Raw genomic sequence first — 20087 nt, forward strand, 5'->3', positions numbered from 1 at the left:
AAGTGCTTTTCCCTTGGCACCAGTGTATAATATGTGTGTGTATATATCATATATATGTAATGCATATATTGTATTTTGATAGTATATTATACAAATATACAATATTAATAATTTGTTAACCAATACTAATACAGTATAAATTGTTAATTAATATAATAAATTTTATACAAAGTAATTATATGTAATATATATGACATATATGATATATTTGTGCACACACACATATACATATATAAACAGATTTATTTTAAGAAATTGGCTTATGAGATTGAGGAGACTGGCAAGTCCAAAATCCATAGGACGGGCCAGCAGACTGGAGATCCTTGTGCAGGACCTGATGTTATAGTCCACAAGTAGAATTTCTTCCTTTTCAGGGAAACCTTAGTTTTGCCCTTAAGGCCTTTCAACTTCTTGGATCAGGCCCATTCACATTATCAAATATAATCTCACCTCCTTTAAGTCAACTGACTGTAGATGTTAACCTCCTATACAAAGTTTCTTCACAGCAACACCTAGATTAGTGTTTGATTGAATAACTGGGCACCACAGCCTAGCCAAGTTGACACATAAAACTGACCATCACGATGATATACCCATTCTATTTCATTGATTCTTTTATAGACTGTTAGGGACTGTGGTAGAGAAGCTTGACAATCACTCAATACCCCCTTGCACTGAAGGTCCCTGTAAAGTGACAATGCAGCAGAGCAGAAGCCTGGTCACTATCGCTGCACCATGAAGACCCTGACCTACCAATGGCACCAAACAGGAAATACAAGGATGAGGAAACTGGGCATGTGGAGGGAGGGGCAACAGAAGCTCAGGGTTTGGTTTTCTTTTTGTCTTTCACTGGAAGGTGATGTGTTAGCCCTGTTGCCCATGTATAGAGAATGGAGTAGTGACTTGGAATAATAAATCATTATTTTATTGGAAATGTTTAGTGTCCTACTTCTGTTTGCCATTGGCCAATATCGTTGTGGGCTTGCACTTGGCCACCACACAAGAAACAGAAGTTTACAGAGCCCCACTCTGTAAGTGGGACCTTGGGAAGCAGCTGCCTCCACCTTTAAGGGAGATTGGGGTACCAGATGGTTTTAGAGTCTATTTTGGTGCTAATTCTAGAAGTGGCCCTGAACGTTTTCAGCAAATATATCAGTTATTTATTGCTGAATAATGACCCACTTCAAAATTAGGGGCTTAAAACAACAGCAATCATCAGTTTTCCTCATGAATATTCAATTTGGGTAGGGCTTGATAGGAAAACTCCCGAAGCCCCACACAGCATCAACTAGGATGCTCAATACAGCATTGGAGGAGCCATTCCCAACATGGCTCAGTCACTTGTCTGGCAAGTTGAGCTGGCTGTCAACTAGTTACTCAGCTGAATGAGGGCTAAGGATCTTGCTTTTTCTCCAAGTAGCCTGGGTTTCTGTACAGCATGGTGGTTGGGTACAAGAGAGAGCCAAGTAGAAGTTGTATCTCCTTTTATGGCCAAGGCTCAGAAACCATATAGCATCACTCCCATAAACTTTCCAGTCACTGGAAGTGAGTCACCAAAGCCAGTCCATACTCCAGGGGAGGAGAACTAGACTCCACCTGGATGGGAGATATGTCTAAGAGTTTGTGAACATGTTTTAAAATCATCTCCACAAACAATACCTCCAGTGTCCACTCTCATGTTGACTACTAACTCTGACACCTCCCTTTTCTTTGACCTCCCTCTCCCACTCAGCCAATCACCAAGAGCTGTGGATTCTACTACCTACAAATACCTTCAAATCTTTTCATTCTCTCATCACACAACTGGACCACTGCACATTCTTAACTGACCTTGCTACCTCCATTCTTTTCTTCTATGATATTTAAGATTAGGTTCAGCTGCATGTGAGAAAAATCCAAGTAACAGTGGCTTAAACAAGATCAAAATATGCATCTCTTTTACATAAAAGAAATGGATACATAGCTGTCCAGGGCAGATATAATGGCTCTGTGATTGTCAGGCATCCAGCCTACTTTCATTTTGATGCTCCACAACCCTTAGCATGCCCTGGTCCAAGATGGCTGCACAAGCACCAGCCATCACTTCCACAGTCAGGAAAAGAAAAAGGAGTAAGGAAAAATATGCCCACTCCCTTTAAGGGCCTTTCTCAAAAGTTTCTACTTATTGTACAATCCATCACCCCCCTTTCCCTATGCATTAAAATTCCTCATTTATCCCCTTTCCCCCTCATATTCCTTTCTACTCTTTTTCTGGCAAAAATGAGCCTTTTCCTGTTCGTGACTCTATGAGTGTTCTGCACAGGGGAAATCACCCCCCTCCAGGACCTGGCCCCACTCTTGGTTTCTCTTGTCTTCTGCTCTTTCCTGGTGCTCTTTTTGTTAGTCGGGTGTGGGCAATAGAACAGCCGTGGGCTTTTGGGGACCTTTAACTGTTTTGTTTTTTCCTTTTCATTTATAAAAACAAAAAACATTCAATTTCAGAGAACCGAAAATTCCACCTTCCCACCAAACACTACTAAGGGGTTTGTCTTCTGCTCCAAACCTTTTCTGTTTTTCTTTCTCTCTTGGTAATGCTTTTAAAAGCTAATGAATTTCTTTCCTCCCACTTCCCATCCTTTCCCACCCCTCTAGGTTGTTACAGAGCCCCAGTTTGAGTTCCCTGAGTCATTCAACAAATTTCCACTGGCTACCTATTTTACTTATGTTAGTGTATATACTTCCATGCTATTCTCTCCATATACCTATGGCTAATTCGTGTTGCTATATGGCAGAAATCAACCTAATATTATAAAGCAATTATCCTTCGATTAAAAAAATTTTTTAATGAATTTCTTTAAATAAATAAAGTTTTTAAAGTGTGAAAAAAAATTTCTTGGCAATTCCAAGAATGGAATCTTTATTCCATGCAGTCATAGCATCACTAAGGTTTTTGCCCATCTTGTTCCTTCTGTACAGATACCCTCCCCCACTCTTTGCGGGCTTACTCTACACTTGCTTCAGGCCTCCACTCAGACTTCACTGTCTTCCAAGAAGCCTTTGAGGGGCCCACAAAAATGTTTTGATTTCTTTCAAAATCAGAAGAAAAATAATCTTTTAGGTCTAAGAACATGTTTGAATGTATAATATTAATGTATTTGTCTTTATACCAATGCAGTTGTAAAATATCATTTTAAGCATCTTTTATGGAGGAAGGGGCCCATGAAAACAAAGGATTTTGTACCAACACCTCCAAAAGTTTTAGTGTGGCCCTGCACCCATGCGCTCCCATAGCTCCCTGACCTCAGGCCAGTCATTAGCACTCCCTGCACCATATAGTAACTGCTGGGCCTTTGATGGTCTCACCCACTTGGTGGCTCAGATGATAAAGAATCTGCCTGCAATGCAGGAGACCTGGGTTCGATCCCTGAGTCAGGAAGATCCCCTGGAGAAGGAAATGGCAACCCACTCCAGTATTGTTGCCTGGAAAATTCCGTGGACAGAGGAGCCTGGTGGGCTACAGTCCATGGGGGTCACAGAGAGTAGGACACGACTGAGTAACAACTGTCAACTGCCCAGTTGACAGGCCTGGAAGGGCAGTGTCTGCTGTGGTCCCCATTACATCCGCAGTGCCTAGAATACAGCCTGGTCTTTGGTGGATTCTCTGCAAACATTGGTAGGTGAATGAATGAATGAGTGTTCTGAGCTTACTCAAAAACAGAGTTACAAACCCAGTAAAGATAAGGATGCAGGTCCTACCTGGCTCCACCTACCTACCTCTCACCTGGAGTACTGTCTGTCTTAGTACAAATACTAGGTATGAGTGACCTGAGGAAACTCACTGAATCTCTCTAAATCTCAGTATTGCCATTCACAAAACGGGAGCAATAGTAGTACCTACCTTATTAGGTTCTTGGAAGAAGGAAAGGAAGGAACATACTACCTGTGAGAATCTTAGAACAGCTCCTGTTGTATAGTAAGCTCTCAATAATTATTACCTACTATTATCATTGTTTTATGGCCAATACCTCTCCCAGAGGTATTTTTTATTTACGAATCAGCTCTTGGAAAAGAGAAGAAATTACTTACCTCTAACCCTAACCACCAGGCTTCTCAGGTGGCTCAGTGGTAAAGAACCCGCCTGCCAATGCAGGACACATAAGAGACCTGGGTTCGATCCCTGGATTGGAAAGATTCCCTGGAGGAAGGCATGGCAACCCACTCCAGTATTCTTGCCTGGAGAATCCCATGGACAGAGGAGCCTGGTGGGTTACAGTCCATAGGGTCACACAGAGTCAGACATGACTGAAAGTGACTTAGCACACATGCACGCACACAACCCTAACGACCACCCCTGCCCCAACAATGACTATCTTTAATGGCAGAATTTCAGGCCGTGTAGGAAAAGATTATCAGAAGCAAAGAGATTGTCTCATAGTTTCAAATCATCTTCTATGGTCTCCACCTGGGTAGCTTATCAGGTTGAGGGAGGGGCAAGACCTACCACAGGGGAAAAGGCCTGGATGTTAGCGTCTATCAGATTGGGTTCTGTCCTAGCTTAGGGTGTTGTAACAGAAAACCATAGACTAGGTGAGCTAAAAACAAAACTGTATTTCTCACAGTTCTGGAAGCTGGGAAATCCAAACTCAAGGTGCTAGCCAATTGATTCCTGGTGAAGTCTCTCTTCCTGGTTTGCAGACAGCCATCTCCTCATGGTCTCCTTGAGGTGATGGAGAACAGAGAGGGAGCAAGTTCTTTCAGGTCTCTTCTTATAAGGTCACTAATCCCATTCATGAGGGCTCCACCCTCATGACCTGGTTACCTCTCAAAGGCCTCACCTCCTAATACCATCACATTAGGGATTAGGGTTTCAACACATGAATGAGGTGCAAGAGAGGGGCAAACATGCAGTTCATAACAGGTTCAAATCCTGAATCCAACCCTTCCAACACTAACCTGCAAACTTCTAATTTCTGAGTTGCTAAATTGTGGAGACACAGAGGCTCCGAAACTCCTACTAGGAGTTGGCTAGGGATGCACTGCCTACCTAGCACCCTCCTACATGACCTCAGGATCTCTCAGTCCCTTCTCCTCAATGCCAGCTCTCACCCATGTACCCCACTCAGGCCCCTCTCACTCCACTGCCTAGGGGTACTCTGCTCCATACCCCACAGGGGTCTTTTCTCACCCCAAGGCCCACTTGACCCCTGCAACCCAAGGATCTCCCCCACAGCAGAGCCTGCCCATACCCGGTCCTGCCAGCCCCCCACAAGCACTCAGCACCTTTTCTTCCTCCCCGGATCTCTCCTGCCCCACTGCAGGGCCTGTCCAGCCCTCTCTTGCGCTGCCCATCACAGCGACTCCTGGATCGCGTGGTCCGGCGCTATGCAGAGGTGGCTGACGCTGGCAGCATCTTCATGGACCACTTCACGGACCGGGACAAGCTGCGTCTCCTCTACACGTTAGCAGTCAACACGCATCCTGTCCTTCTACAGGTATGCAGTGACCCTGCCCTGGAAAGCCCGTCCAGGGAGGGGATTCACATCTGGCTCTGAGAGGGTAGGCCCTGGGTTGAGCTTTCTCTCCCATCACTGGACACCTTGGGGCCACCAGTCCATGTTATAACAGAACCTCTGTGGCACTCAGTAAAAATGTGTTGTTGTTTTAGAGGAAAGAAGTGTGGGAGCTGGGGGGGAGGGGCACAGCGAGGAGTGGACATTTCATGGCCAGAGAAAGCCCGGAAGGGCTTTGTGGAGGAGGGCAATTTTGACCAGGTGTCTTAAAGATTAGGAAAGGTGTGAGCAAGCTCGGGAGGTGGGGAAAAACCAAAGGATGACCCACTCAGAGGTGTGCTATGCAGCTGTACTTGGAAAAGATTCAAGGATGGAAGTAACCTAAACCTCCATCAAAAAGGGAATGGTCAAATAGGTAAGGGTGCTCTAGAACACTGGTCAACAAGGCAGACGTGCCAGTCCCTGCCTTCATGCGGCTTTCAGTCCAGTGATGGAGACAGTTCTTAACAAGTCAACATCTATAGGACACCCATTTCTCCCCGATCCCAAGAGTCAGGACACTTACTTAATGGGCACAAAGGAAACTAGGAAATGGGAGGGAGTAGCAGATTAAGGAGGGAGGAAGAGAGAGGAGAGGAGGAAAAGAAAAAGGAAGAAGAATAAGAGGCAGTGGGAGAGGAGGAGAGGGAGGGGAAAGAGAAGAAGAGAAAGAAGAGGAGAGGGAGAAGGGGCAGGGGGAGGAGGGCGTGGAGGAAGAAGAAGCACCATAACAATTAATAATGATTAGTATTGTTATTAAGTATATTATAATTAGTTATTATATAATATAGTGATATTGATGATTATAATAATTGTATATTATATTGATATTATGATTGATATTATATTACTATTATATTTTAATTATTTATAGTGTTGTGTTAATATTAATACTTATAATTAATTATTATTTTATATTATGATGATTTGTGTTATAATTATTTATAATATATTTTATCCTGATTATACTAATATATAATATATACCATTATATAATATATATTAGTATATAACATACTAATATATAATTATTTCTTCTATATAAATTATTATATAGTATATATTATATATACTAATATTATATAATATATATGTTATTATAACTAAGAGATATTACATAAGATAATTATATATTCTTTTTATATATGATATAGTAATTATATATTATTGGCCAAAGGATGATGCCTAAGTACATAATAACAACTCATTTCTTGGCATTGTGTGTTGTACATCATGATCTCATTTAATGCTCAGGACAAACCCCACAGGGATATTGCTATTGTCCCCTCTTTCAGATAAGGTAAGTGGAGCTCAGAGCAGTGAAGTGACTTGGTCACAGTACCTTAGCCAGTGTCAGCAATGAAACCCAAACCCAGAGCTGTCTGATGTCAGAGTCCATGCCCGTTCTGCTAAAAGCCACCTGGTAATGTTGGCATTGGGCTTCCCTTGTGGCTCAGCTGGTAAAGAATCTGTAGGCAATGCGGGAGACCTGGGTTTGATCCCTGGGTTAGGAAGATCCCCCTGGAGAAGGGAAAGGCTACCCACTCCAGTATTCTGGCCTAGAGAATTCCATGGACTCTATAGTCCATGGGGTCCCCTAGAGGAGGAAATGGCAACCCACTCCAGTATTCTTGCCTGGAAAATTCCATGGACAGAGGAGCCTGGTAGGCTACAGTCCATGGGGTCGCAAAGAGTCAGACACAACTGAGCGACTTCACTAACTAACTAACTAATGTTGGCATTTCAAATCCTAGAGGAGAAGAAGGAATTGCTGGTTCCTGCACCCTCAGAGGTCTTCTTCTCTCGTTGTCCTACTGTTGGTGGCTGAGGCAGATGATCTGACTACTTCCAGCCCTAGCTCCTGACAAGCCTGAAACACAGAGATGACTCCATGGTCGCATATTTAGACATTGCCAGGGGACTGGGGACCTTCCTCTGTGGCACACAGTGGGAGAAGTCCCGATGGACAGAGAAAACAAGAAAAGGTTTCACAACGTGGCAAGTGGGCTAAAATGGCAGGAGGCCACAGAACATCATCAGAAAGGGGGATGACTTCTTTTTTTAAAGAAGGAAAATAAGAGGAAAAGTGCCAAGTATTTATAGTTTCTGTCATTTCTCCCATAAAGAAACACCATTCTAGATATAGCTGCCTCAATAAATAGTCAGAAAAAAAAGACAAGCCAGGATTCTCTCCTCCTTTTTTTTCCTTATTGAGATATAGTTAATTTATAATGTTGTGTTAGTTTCAAATATATGGCAAAGTGATTCAGTTATATATATATATATAAGCAGGTAGCACAGTGGTAAAGAATCCACCTGCCAATACAGGAGATGCAAGTCATGCAGGTTCAATCCCTGGGTCGGGAAGATCCCCTGGAGTAGGAAATGGCAACCCACTCCAGTATTCTTGCCTGGAGAATTCCATAGACAGAGGCGCCTAAAGTACTATGGGGTTGCAAAGAGTCAGACACGACTGAGTGCACACACACATGCACACATGCACGACTGAGCACACACACACACACGTATTTCTTTTTCAGATCCTTTTCCTTTATATGTTGTTACAAAATATTGAATAGCTTTCCCTGTGCTATACAGCAAGTCCTTGTTGGATATCTATTTTATATATATACTAATGTGTATGTTAATCTCATACTCCTGGAGCCCTCACAAGGAGACAGAGGAAATTGGCTGGAGCTTTGTGCTTCCCTGGACCAGTGTTAGGCTGTTGCAACATTCCAGTCAGTTGTGGAGTCTCTGTGAATATGTAATTATCCTAGCCAGGCAGATTCTTCCAGGGCCAGTGCAGTGGTTCCCAAAATATTTTACCCAAGGGTCATCTTCATAATTTTTGCCCTATCCCAGAACTTACTAACTGCACTGTTATTTTTTAAAATATTTTTCTTTAAATCAGTCTTAAGTTGACCCTTTCCCCCTCCATAGCCTCTTCCTAAGCAGACATATCTGTGAAATCTGAAATGCTAGTCATATTTTTTCAAATATACAACTCTGAAAATAAACACATTCCCCTGACGCCTGAGTGCATGCATGCAAACTCAGTCATATCCGGCTCTTTTGTGACCCCATGGGCTGTAGCCCACCAGGCTCCTCTGTTCATGGGATTCTCCAGGCAAGAATACTGGTGTGGGTTGCCATGCACTTCTCCAGGGAATCTTTCTGACCCAGGGATCGAACCCACATCTCCTGTGTCTCCTACATTGAAGACGGGTTCTTTACCACTGAGCCACTGAGGAAGCTCCCCTGACGCCTGAATACCCTCTAAAATCATGGCAAGTGCATCAGCACTCTCTTACCTCACTTGGGGCAACTATGTTGAAACATAACCCACCATATGGAAAGAAGAGCTTCCTTTTATGAATCCTTCCATCAAGAATAGAATAATAGCTGGTAAGGGGTGGTGGGGGAGCAAGGAATTGCCATGTTCCAAGAGGTATAAACAAGGTTAAGAGATGCTTTGCTGATGTCTTGAGACAGTAGGTACCCACATAAGGCTGATTTTTCTGTGTGCTCTTGGTGAGAGAGAATGAGAGAGAGGAGGGAGGAGAAGGGGAGGGATAGAGAAAGGGAGAGAGCTGCCTCCAGGAGTTTTTTCTCTCTAATCCTCTCATCTTTCCTCCTCTTGGCTTGGCAGATCTTCCCGGGTGCTGAGGGTTGGCCGCTTCCCAAGTACCTGGGCTCCTGTGGTAGATTTCTGGTCAGTACCAGCACCAGTCCGCTGCAGGAATTCTATGATGCGCCCCCAGACCAGGCGGCCGACCTGGCCTACCAGCTCCTGGGTGTCCTGGAATCTCTGAGGAGCAATGATTTGAACTACTTCTTCTACTTCACCCACGTGGATGCAGGCATGTTTGGCATCTTCAACAACGGGCATCTGTTCATCCGGGATGCCAGTGCGCTGGGCGTGATCGACAGGCAGGAAGGTACCCAGCATGGGTCTGGCTGAGCAGCTGTCAGAGGGGAAGTCGGGGTGACAGGAGTTGGGGGGGGTGATGGGCGGTGGAGGAAGGGTGTCACATCACTGGGCTTGAACAGTGTGTCATATTGAGAGCAGCCCAGGTTTGGGAAGAGGAAGGGTCCCTCTCCCCCTTTTAAGTCTCTGCTCCAGTGCCAAAGCAGAGTTGGACTTGACCTTGTTAATGCAGGAGAGGAAGATTTGCATGGTGGTCATGGCGGTATGGCCCCAGCGGCACCCTCTGTGGGCACTGCCATTGCCCGACATGGTCTGTGTGGTGTAGGGACCTGCCCAGTCCCTCCTCACACACAGAGAACCCCTCCACCCCACATCCAGCTCCCCTTCAGAGCTTCTCCCATCAATGCTTTTAGCCTTTATCTGAACAATCTGGCAGATTCACTGGTACATTTCACAATCCATTTGGGCCCCTTTGTTTGTGTAAGGGCTTCCGTGGTGGCTCAGATGGTAAAGAATCTGCCTGCTGTGCAGGAGACCTGGGTTCGATCCCTGGGTAGGAAATATCCCCTGGAGAAGGGAATGGCAACCCACTCCAGTATTCTTGCCTGGAGAATCCCATGGACAGAGGAGCCCGGTGGGCTGCAGTCCATGAGGTCGCAAAGAGTCTTCAAGTTGAAAAGCATGGCAGCAACTGAGGTGTATGAGTGAATTGTGTTTCTCATGATGTGCACAGGTTCAGCTGGGGTTCTAGAACCTTTTGAACATCCCAGTCCTTAATGGTGACCAGATATTCTGAGCCCTGTATTAGGACACAGGATTCTAATCTCAAATTTCTGATTTTATTTATATGAGAAGGCCTACAAAGATAGACCAATTAAGCCACACTTACTCCTTTCCTGATTTGCCTTTATTAAGAAGAATCAAATGAGAAGAAATGAGGGTGATTCCAGAATATTCAGAGATGTGACTCACTGAATGTCAGTCCCATGCCAATCAGTTGAAGGCATACTCTGAATTACCTGTTCTTTCTCCCGACTTTGTGTTTAAAAAGAGCAAATGGAACTGGTCTGAGGAATCTCCTCAGTGTTCCCTAATTTAGGAGTAATCATGGGAGAATCACATCATGTATGTCTGCCTTACACCTGTTGTTCAGCCACTCAGTCATGTCCAACTCTTTGCAACCCCAGGGACTGCAGCACACCAGGCTTCCCTGTCCTTCACCATCTCCCAGAGCTTGCTCAAACTCATGTCCATTGAGTCCGTGATACCATCCAACCATCTCATCCTCTGTCACCCCCTTCTCCTTCTGTCTTCAATCTTTCCCAGCATCAGGGTCTTTTCAAATGAGTCAGCTCTTCACATCAGGTGGCTAAAGTATTTGAGTTTCAGCTTCAGCGTCAGTCCTTCCAATGAATATTCAGGAATGATTTCCTTTAGGATGGACTGGTTGGATTTTCTTGCAGTCCGAGGAACTCTCAAGAGTCTTCCCAGAGTCTTATAATTAGAAGGCCAAGTTCTGGTACAGAGAAGTGCATTTCCCTGGCCAGCTCATCTTATTTTAGCAGAAGGAGCTCCCTTCCCAGGGTTCTCAATAGGGGCTGTCATGTCCCTGAACCCTAAACCTCCTGGGGACTGGAGATGCTAGGAGCCTGAACCACTTTGCTCAGCAATTCTCATTAGGGGCACCTCCCCCCCAGGGAACAGGGGCTATCACGTGTATAACATCTTCCATCTCTTGTGTAGGCAGCCAAGCAGCCTCCAGGGCAGGAGACGATAAAGACATCTTCAGCTGCCTGGTCTCTGGCTGCCAGACCGAGCTGCCCTCCTGTGACACCATCCCCGAGAAGCAGAACCTGGTGCTGGTGTGCAGCCAGGTGTTGCCCCTGCTTCTCCAGGCCAAGTTCCCATCCCCAGTGCGGGAGGAGATTGACGCCGAGCTCACTCGCTGTGCAGACAGAACCCGGCCAGACCCGGAGGTCCTCGGGGCTGCCAGCCGGCTGAAGGACATCTTGAGACCCCTGAGAACCTGTGACCCCAGATTTGCCTACCGCTACCCAGACTGCAAGTATAATGATAAGTTCTGAGGGGCTGGAGCCTTGCCGACCCACATCCTTGGAACTTCCACTGCCCATTCGGCTCACTGCATGGTTGAAAGAAGCTGCTCCCTTTTAGCCATTGGGAGAAAGGCACTTTGGTGTCCCAGAGACAGAGGAACATGCCAACCACCAGAGGACAGTTGGGCCAGAGGGCGGTGTGACTGCTACCTGCCCCCTCCACCCCTAGCTGGGACATCATAGAAGAGCCCAGGGTTGGGCATTGGAAGACCCAGGTGTGGACACTCACTCAGCCTCTTTGAGCCTCAATTTTCTCTCTTCTCCACAAGACTCTTGAGTTAGTGAAAAATGCCAGAGATGTGAAGGGCCCAGGACACACACTTCCTACTCCCAGCCCAGTTGGTTACAAAGAATGTTCCAGAAGCACGCATGCACAGGCAGGGCAAATGAGACAGAGCCACGGAGGTCAAAAGAGTGACATGGAGGAAAGACTCAGCCCTGGTGCTAGCCCTCCTGCCACACTCCCCACACTGCCATGGGGTGAGGAGACTGCAGGCCAAGGGGACACAGGGACAGGAGGCACTTAATGGCGTGGGAAGGAGGCAGGGATAAGAAGAGAAGACTGCTGGGCTGGGGGCCAACATGTTTGTCCACATCCTCTGAGAACCAGATGTCAAGACAGGATTAAGTGGGCAAGGATTGTATTGAGGAAGATGGCTGTGTGGGAGGAAAGGGGGGGAGCCGAAGACCGTGGGGAGAACCATGAGGCCAGGCTGGAAGGCTGATGCCCCCTCCCCCAAGTGAAGGCAAGAAGATCAGGTGAGAGCATCCCAGATTCCCCTCTGCTCAACCAATATAAGATTCAGCAGGGCTGTCAGGGTGTCCTTGAGGTAAAGCCAGTCATCAGAGGAGCTTCCCAAGGGTGGACAGCCCTTATATTTCTGCTGCAGGGAATAGCCCATGGGAAGCGTGGCCTTAGCCCAACCACAAAGATGGATTTCAAAGCACAGTGCAGGGCACTTAGCCAGTTGAGCTCCCTGGAGCAGGAGGTCTGTGAGTAGAACATTCTTCGTAGCCATAGCAGGGGACCAGGGCCAGGTCTCTCTACATAATGGCCTCCAGGGCAGGACCCTAAGGAGTCTGAGAATTTTCATTCAAACTTGGCCTTATGGGTCATTCTAAAAATACTTTTTCAAGGTCAGCCAACAGAATATATTTTATTCAGCAGCTTGCTTGTTTTATCCCTTTCAAATGATTAGCCACGTGGTATGTGGGTTTCCATGTATCCTCTTGCCCAGGCCACAAACATTAACGGGGGTTCCTTGGACTTTTGCCCAGTCTCCCTGCCTGCCCTCTACCCTCAGAGACCTCCCAGTTGGCCTCCTCTTTCCTACCTCTGAGTCACCACCTTTAAGATAAGATGCCTGGCGTAATAGGCTTCATGCAGCAGATGTGGAAACTGAGGCCCAGGGAGGCAGAGTGACTTGCCAGGATAGTTTCAGAACTCCAGTGACCAGTCCAGGCTCCTCTTGCCTTCCCTTTCAGCCTTGTATGTGCATGCTAAGTTGCTTCTGTCGTGTCCGACTCTTTGCAAGCCTATGGGCTGTAGCCCGCCAGACTCCTCCATCCATGGGATTCTCCAGGCAAGAATGCTGGAGTGGGTTACCATTTCCTTCTCCAGGGGATCTTCCTAACCCAGGGATCGAACCCAAGTCTCTTAGTCTTCTGCATTGGCAGGCAGGTCCTTTACCACTAGCGCCACCTGGGAAGTCCCCTTCAGCCTCTGTCCTGCCCAACTTTGGTCCCTTTGTTGACATTTAAAGATGAGCCAAGGAAAGTCATATTTTGTGGTACACTGCAATGCAGTTGGGGGTCTCCCTTTTGACTACCTCTGGGGCAACCATGACAATGAGGATGCCGAGACAAGCTTCTGGAAGGGCAGGTTTGGGCTGCCTGAGAATTTTTGAGACAGTTACTTCCTGGCTTGGTCTGGAGGGTGATTGACCACCCTTCCCAACACCTTGCTTTTTTAGCCCAGTGAAACTGATCTTAAACTTCTGGTTTTCAGAACTTTCAGAGGATACATTTCTATTGTTTTAAGCCACCCACTTTGGAATAACTATTATAGCAGCCACAGGAGACAAACACATATCTTGAATTCATCTTAATGTCTGCTTGCAAAGAACCCAACTTGCAATACTCCCCAATTCCAGTCTATTCTGATGGATTCAAAAGCCAGACCCACCAGGAGGGAGTTATTATGTGTCCATATCCAGGTCTGAGACTTGGACCTTTCTGTTCCTCCACTTACTAAGTCCCAGGCATAATAACTGGGCCTGAGTCCTACTTGGACCCTAAGCTTTTCCTGACAGCCCAGTCCCCATCAAGCCCTCTCTGAATCCCTCCTCTGTACCCCTGAACCCCAAGTCTGTGCCCATATGAGGCTAATCCCAAGGGTATTCCAGAGAGATATATGCCTCTCTTTCCCATCCAGCTGGGCACTCCTTGAAGATGGCAGTGGCACAGAGCTCTTTGTGTTCCCTGTTACAACCAGCACCAGGCTGGGCACAGAACAAGTGCTCAGAAAATGTTCTTGCTAAGAATAATGACTATGTTTTTCAACCGTTTTTGTTTGGTGTTTTTCACATACCATGTGCTCTAAACTGATTATTTGTGTCCCCCTCCAAAATTCATAGGTTGAGATCTTAACTCCCAATGTGATGGTATTTGGGAGTAGAGTTTTGAGGAGTTAACTATTAATAGGTCATGAGGGTGGAGCCTTCAAGAATGGGGTGAGTGCCCTAATAAATGAGACCCTAGAGAGCTCCATCACTCCTGCCTTGTGGGGACACAGCAGGAAGATCCGGTCCTGGCTGTGAACCAAGAAGCTTGTTCTCAGCAGACATCAAATCTGCTAGTGCCATGATCTTAGACTTCCCAACCACCAGAACTGTGAGAAATAATTACTGGTTATAAACCACTTAGTCTGTGGTATTGTTATAGCAGCCAGAATAGACAAAGACCAGCATGCTAGACATATACAGGATATAGCCACTTCCTCAAGAACAGTTCTTTCCCCTCAACAGCCAGAAGACAAGTGAGTCAACACTCTAGACACTTCAGTCAGAATAAAATCATTGTAGTGGAATCTGATTGGAAACAGTAGAGTATTTTTCTGGGTTTCATCAGCCACTGTCTTTTTGCCTGCAGAACCAGCTACATAATCTGTGGGGCCCAGTGCAAAATGGAAACATGGGGCCTCCCGTCATTGAGAAATGCAAGATGGCACCAGCAGAGCATTAAACTAAGTGTAGGTCCTGTGTAACTCTATGTTGCATGCCCACACAGCCAGCTCTGAGTGCCTGAGAATGCTGATTAACCTCTGTGTGGTGGGTTCTTGGGATTTACTGGGGTCTCACTTGACCTCCACAACCGAAAGAAGTATCTGTGGAACCAGAGGTGATATAAAATATTTAGTAACCATCATGGCAAAGTGCGTGAGTGTTAGTCGCTCAGTCGAGTACTCATGGCCTATAGCCCACCAGGCTCCTCTGTCCATGGAATTCTCCAGGCAGGAATCCTGAAGTGGGTTGCCATTTCCTCCTCCAGGTGATCTTCTGGACCCAGGGATTGAACCTGGGTCTCCTGCACTGTAGGCAGATTCTTTACTGTCTGAGCCACAAGGGAAGGAACTGACCTAGGAGAACAGACACCATTGGCTTCAGTTGTCAGGTCGGCATCCCCACAGCCCTGTGGGCAAGTCCTACTTTTCAAACAAGGAAGTTGGTTCAGCGATTTGCTCAAGGCAACAATTTTCAGGTCTCCTACTTTCCTAGTCCTCCCGTGTAGCGTCTGGCTTCTGCTGATAAGCAATTGCAGGAGCCTCAATGTTTCCTCTAGAGTTCAAATAAATACTTTGTGGGATTTGTGTTCATTTTGGAAAAAAGTAGAGCCCTGGAACCAGACAGACCCAGTTTCAAATCATGACTCTGCTGGTTACTCGGTAACCTTGGGCAAGTTGCTTAACCTCTCCAAGTCTCACTTTCCTCATCCATAAAATGGTGAGGAAAAGATTTACCTTCATAGGGTTTTATTATCCCATTTAAATAACTGATCGTTTCTCAAGGGCCTGGTGCATGTGGGCATTCTGTATCTTATGGCCTTTCCTTAGGAAAGGGCAGAGGGTTTCCTGACAGAAAGGGCTCCTTACACAGCCAAAGTGAGTGCTGTAGCCTCTTTGGAGGGATCTTGACCTCTGTCCCAAGGCTCTGCTCCAGACCAGAGGAATCATGAGGGTGCTGCAGGCTGCCAGACAGTGTGACAGGGGCCATTTTTCTTCCCTCCCACTCTCCAGACTCTGGGTTGATCTTGAAAGGTAGCTGGGAAGCCACTACACTCACCTCCCCAGCCTGGCCCTCCACCAGGCTCAGGAGAGTCCTCCTCAAGCAGGTAATTCTGGGGGCCTTGGGAAGTCAATCCATGTTCAGGAAATTCAAGTACCCTCTTGGCCCATTGAAAGCTCCTGGCTCACTGCCTATGCATGGTGATATGGCTTTTCTGCCCACTTCGGGCCTGTTGTCCACAAATAATGGCACAGCTGAGCTCACACGCACACAGGTATACTCTGGTCTGTCTACAACAACTTTGTGTCATTGTTTAAAAGTGGTTGTGACTGTGGGCTGTGAGGGAGAGTTAACACCCAGGCAGGGGGCCCCAAATGTGCAGATATAATGACCCTCCAAGAAGGCAACTTAAAGGAATAGGCCAGCAAAGGGGAACTGAGCAAACAGGGGCCCGCCTATTGGAGCTCATCCTAGAAGCAGACGAGAGGGAGAAACCCCAGCCCACTAGGGTGACCAGGGCATCATCTCAGGCCTGAGCTGCCTGTGGAGTCAATGTGGCCCCGCAGACAGAGTGGCGGCTCTGGAAGCTGAGTCATCTGCCTTCAGATCTTGTGCCAGCCCCTCTCACAAAACTCAGTGCCTCAAAGTTATTGATTGCAGCGTTGTTCATAATTGCAAATATCGAAAACAACTTCAATGCCACGGGAGAGGGGTTGAATACACTGCAGCACACATCCACACAAAGGAGTGCTATGCAGCTTTACAAATAAATAAGGAAGATCTCTAGGAACTGATATAGAGTGATTTTCAAGCTATACTATGAAGCAAGAAAAAAAAAAGCACAGAGGTATGTTTATAGAATGCTACTTTTCATGTAAGAAAAAAGATACAAGAAAACATTTATGTGTCTGCTCACCTGTGATGCAAAAAAAGATATAAATACACACACGTGTGTGTGTGTGTGTGTGTGTGTGTGTGTCTGTGTGTGTGTGTGTGTGTGTCTGTGGGTGTATAGCTATATAAATATAAAGAATAAACCAGAAGCTAATGAGATTGGTTCCCTACAGGGAATGGATGTCAATGGAGTGGAAAGGAGAGAGGAATGGGAGTGAGCCGAAGGGATGGAAAGGGAGTGAAACTTCTCTGAGTGTACCTTTTTTTTTAGAATCATGAGACTACCTCACACAATCCACAAATAAAGAATCAAAATCAGCCAGGATGTGGGCTGAACTAAAATGAAATATAAAGAATAACAAATGGACACAAGTGTATTTTTAAAAAAAGAATAAAATAACTACACAGAGAAACTAACCTAGGTAACTTGGAGAGTAAGCCTTTTGACTACATAGTATAAGATGACAAACAAGAAGAAGTCTACACACACTTTAAAATGGTTAATTTTATAGTATGTGAATTCTACCTCAATTTAAAAAGAGGGGGGGAAATCCATTCACAAAAACTGTGCTCTGGTTAGTGAATATTTTTCCTATGAGAATCTGGGTTAGCAGTTCTGAAACTACTTTGTCGAGCAAGTATTGCTTGGAGAAAAGAGTTACAAGTCAGGAAATACAGAATTTTGTGCTCCTTCCAGTTTTGAATGTTGTGATGTTAGATTGGAATTGGAAGTATCACTATGAACCCATGATTTTTTTTTTCTGGCATGTAGGATCTTAGTTCCCCCCACCAAGGATCAAAGTCAAGCCCCCTGCAGTGCAAGTGTGGAGTTTTAACCCCTGAACCACCAGGGAAGTCCCTGAACTCAGGATTTTTTAGGTATATATACACAGATGGATAGATATAGGGATAGAGATGTGAGTGTAGAGAAGTGTATAGAAATATATTTCCTAGCTTTATTCTCTGAGATGGCCTATAAGCAGTGATACTCCAGTATCACTAGGTCTTGGTTTCTTCAGTAAGAGAAACCAGAGCTCTTTAGAGAAATGGCTGATTCTGAGACTAGATAGGGAAAGTACAAGATGAGCCTGTAATACTTTTGTGCTGCCATAAAGGGAGGATGTGCTAAAAAAAAAAATGGGGGCATGTTAAAAGGACACAGGGACCAACTTGAAGGGGCTCCCGTAGCCAAATTTGGGACACTTTGAATATTAAATAAGTAATGATAGAAATAATCCATAGAATAAAATCAATTCTTACAAGATCATACTGATATAAATAAATAACCAGATAAGTAAATAAATGGAAAAGGCAAGAGCTCTTCCTTACAGTAGAATTCCAACTAATAGATGCAGAAGAAATGATGCAAGTGGAAAATCACCACTTGGTAATCACCAGATTAATAATGATTGCAGGCAGGAATCCTCAGTGGGGGCTGGTTGATCAAAGTAGGAATAAACAGGATGCTTGCATCATCTCAAAGTTATCTTGCCACAACATACCCATTAATTACAAAGAGGAAAAAAACAGTAAATTTATGCTTGAAGGAACCTGGCAGACACTACTGTAACCAAGTGATCAAGGTCAACGTCACTTGTCATAAGTCACATAAACATCAGGTACCCTCTGATATGATGCGCTGAGAAGGGTAGTTTTGCCCCAAATGCAAAACCTCAATTGACTCATGAGATAACATCAAACAAATTGAGGGACAACCTACAACTAGCCATGAGAGACAAGGAAAGAGTGAGGAATTATGGATTGCCGGTGACTAAGGAGACAGGAGAACTACATACAATGAGGGGGCCTAGGTTGGATCCTGGAGCAGAAAAAGGACATCAGCAGTGACAACACTCACCAGTCCAAACTCAGCAGCAACAGAGCTTTAGTTGAACCAGTTGAATTTACTGCTCATCAAAACAAGGGAGAACAGGCAGCATGGAGCAACATGAGGTGTCTCAGTAAGAGGGGTTTAGAAAGGACTTAGAGATTTGGGCTTATTAAGTGATTTGGGGGAGAATTCAAGAAAGCAGAGCTTTGCTTTAGATGAAACACTGTCAGGAACAGGGGGTAAGTCCATGATTGCACACCTCAGTAAATCTTATCTTTAAAGCAGGAAGAACGGCGCAGGGTAACTGTAGTTAGGAAAGCAGCAGTCACTCACAGTAGCCAGGACGGGGTGTATTTGTCATTTTTATTTAAACAATGTTCATGATGTTGTTTGTGTTCAGACCTGAATGGCCTTGTTTTTTGTCTTGATTCACCATGGTCACAGAGTGACCTTGTTTAACGTTGGTGATCTGAGAAATGCTTTAGGTTCAAGGAGAATGCAATGCCCAGTTACTGTGGGCCACGTTTCTCTTTCTCAGTGGGACAACTGGTGAAATTCTAAGATCTAATTACATTAGTACATAGAATTTTATCAGTGTTCCTTTCCTAGTTGCAGCAATAGTACTATGGCTATGTAAGATGTCAACATTAAGGATGTCAGATGGGGGAACTCTGTATATGATTTGGGAACATTTTTTTTTTATTTGGAAACATTTTTGTAAGTCTAAAATTATTCCAAAATAAAAAACCAAAAAAGCAACTCAGTGTGTGAAGCAGAAATTGTTCAGCACCAGGTGAAGAAACTGCCTTGCATACTGGGGCTGTGTAATATAACACAAAAGACAAAACACAAAAGGATTACATGTGTGACAAGATGGTCCCAGCTAAGAAGGGAAACTGAGTTGAATTAAAAGGAAGATTCAGATTACCTATGTGTGTATAACTGAGTCACTTTGTTGTACAGCAGAGATTGACACAATATTGTAAATCAATTATACTTCAACAAAAGAAAGAAATAAATCAGTAATAAGAAGATTCAGGTCTCCCATTTAGGGCTTACTCCAGGGTGATGCACATTGAGTAGAAGCACCATTGCACCATTTCCATTGTTCAGTTTGCCCAGCTGAATGAATATACCCGTACTAGAAGTAGGGCTGCCCCTACCACATTGGAAGGCAGTAGAGACTTGGGGCTCACACGTTCACTTCTGATTCCTTTCATTCTATATACAAACCCTGGTGTCTCATGAAGAGAGCTGAACTCTCCCTCCTCCCACCCCACACACAGTACCCCGAGCCCCCGGCCGTTTACCTGAATCCACCTTTCCATTTCATGCCCCTACCTGAAGCTTCTCTCTGAAAAAAATCATTCTTTAGGAGGAACTGTGCCAAAAGTGAGTTAATATTCCCCATGTCAAAATCACACATTTTTTGTGCTTTTAAAATAATGCTACCCAAGGCAGGCAAAATTTTGGGAAAAGAGGCAAGTCATCGGAACTTGGTGAAAA

At 45.2% G+C, this 20087-nt stretch overlaps 1 protein-coding gene across 1 annotated transcript in view; it reads left to right on the forward strand.

The window, feature by feature from the left end:
- DIPK2B (divergent protein kinase domain 2B) overlaps positions 1-13149 on the forward strand; it is a 38595-nt gene extending 25446 nt beyond the window's left edge. The window contains exons 3-5 of the mRNA XM_043896423.1: positions 5298-5471; positions 9181-9469; positions 11203-13149. Coding sequence (XP_043752358.1) covers positions 5298-5471; positions 9181-9469; positions 11203-11543 — 804 coding nt within the window. The 3' untranslated portion in view covers positions 11544-13149. The remainder of the gene's footprint in view (positions 1-5297; positions 5472-9180; positions 9470-11202) is intronic.
- The last annotated feature ends 6938 nt before the right edge of the window (positions 13150-20087 follow it).

Source organism: Cervus elaphus, chromosome X (assembly GCF_910594005.1).
Source record: "Cervus elaphus chromosome X, mCerEla1.1, whole genome shotgun sequence".
Taxonomy (NCBI): Eukaryota; Metazoa; Chordata; class Mammalia; order Artiodactyla; family Cervidae; genus Cervus; species Cervus elaphus.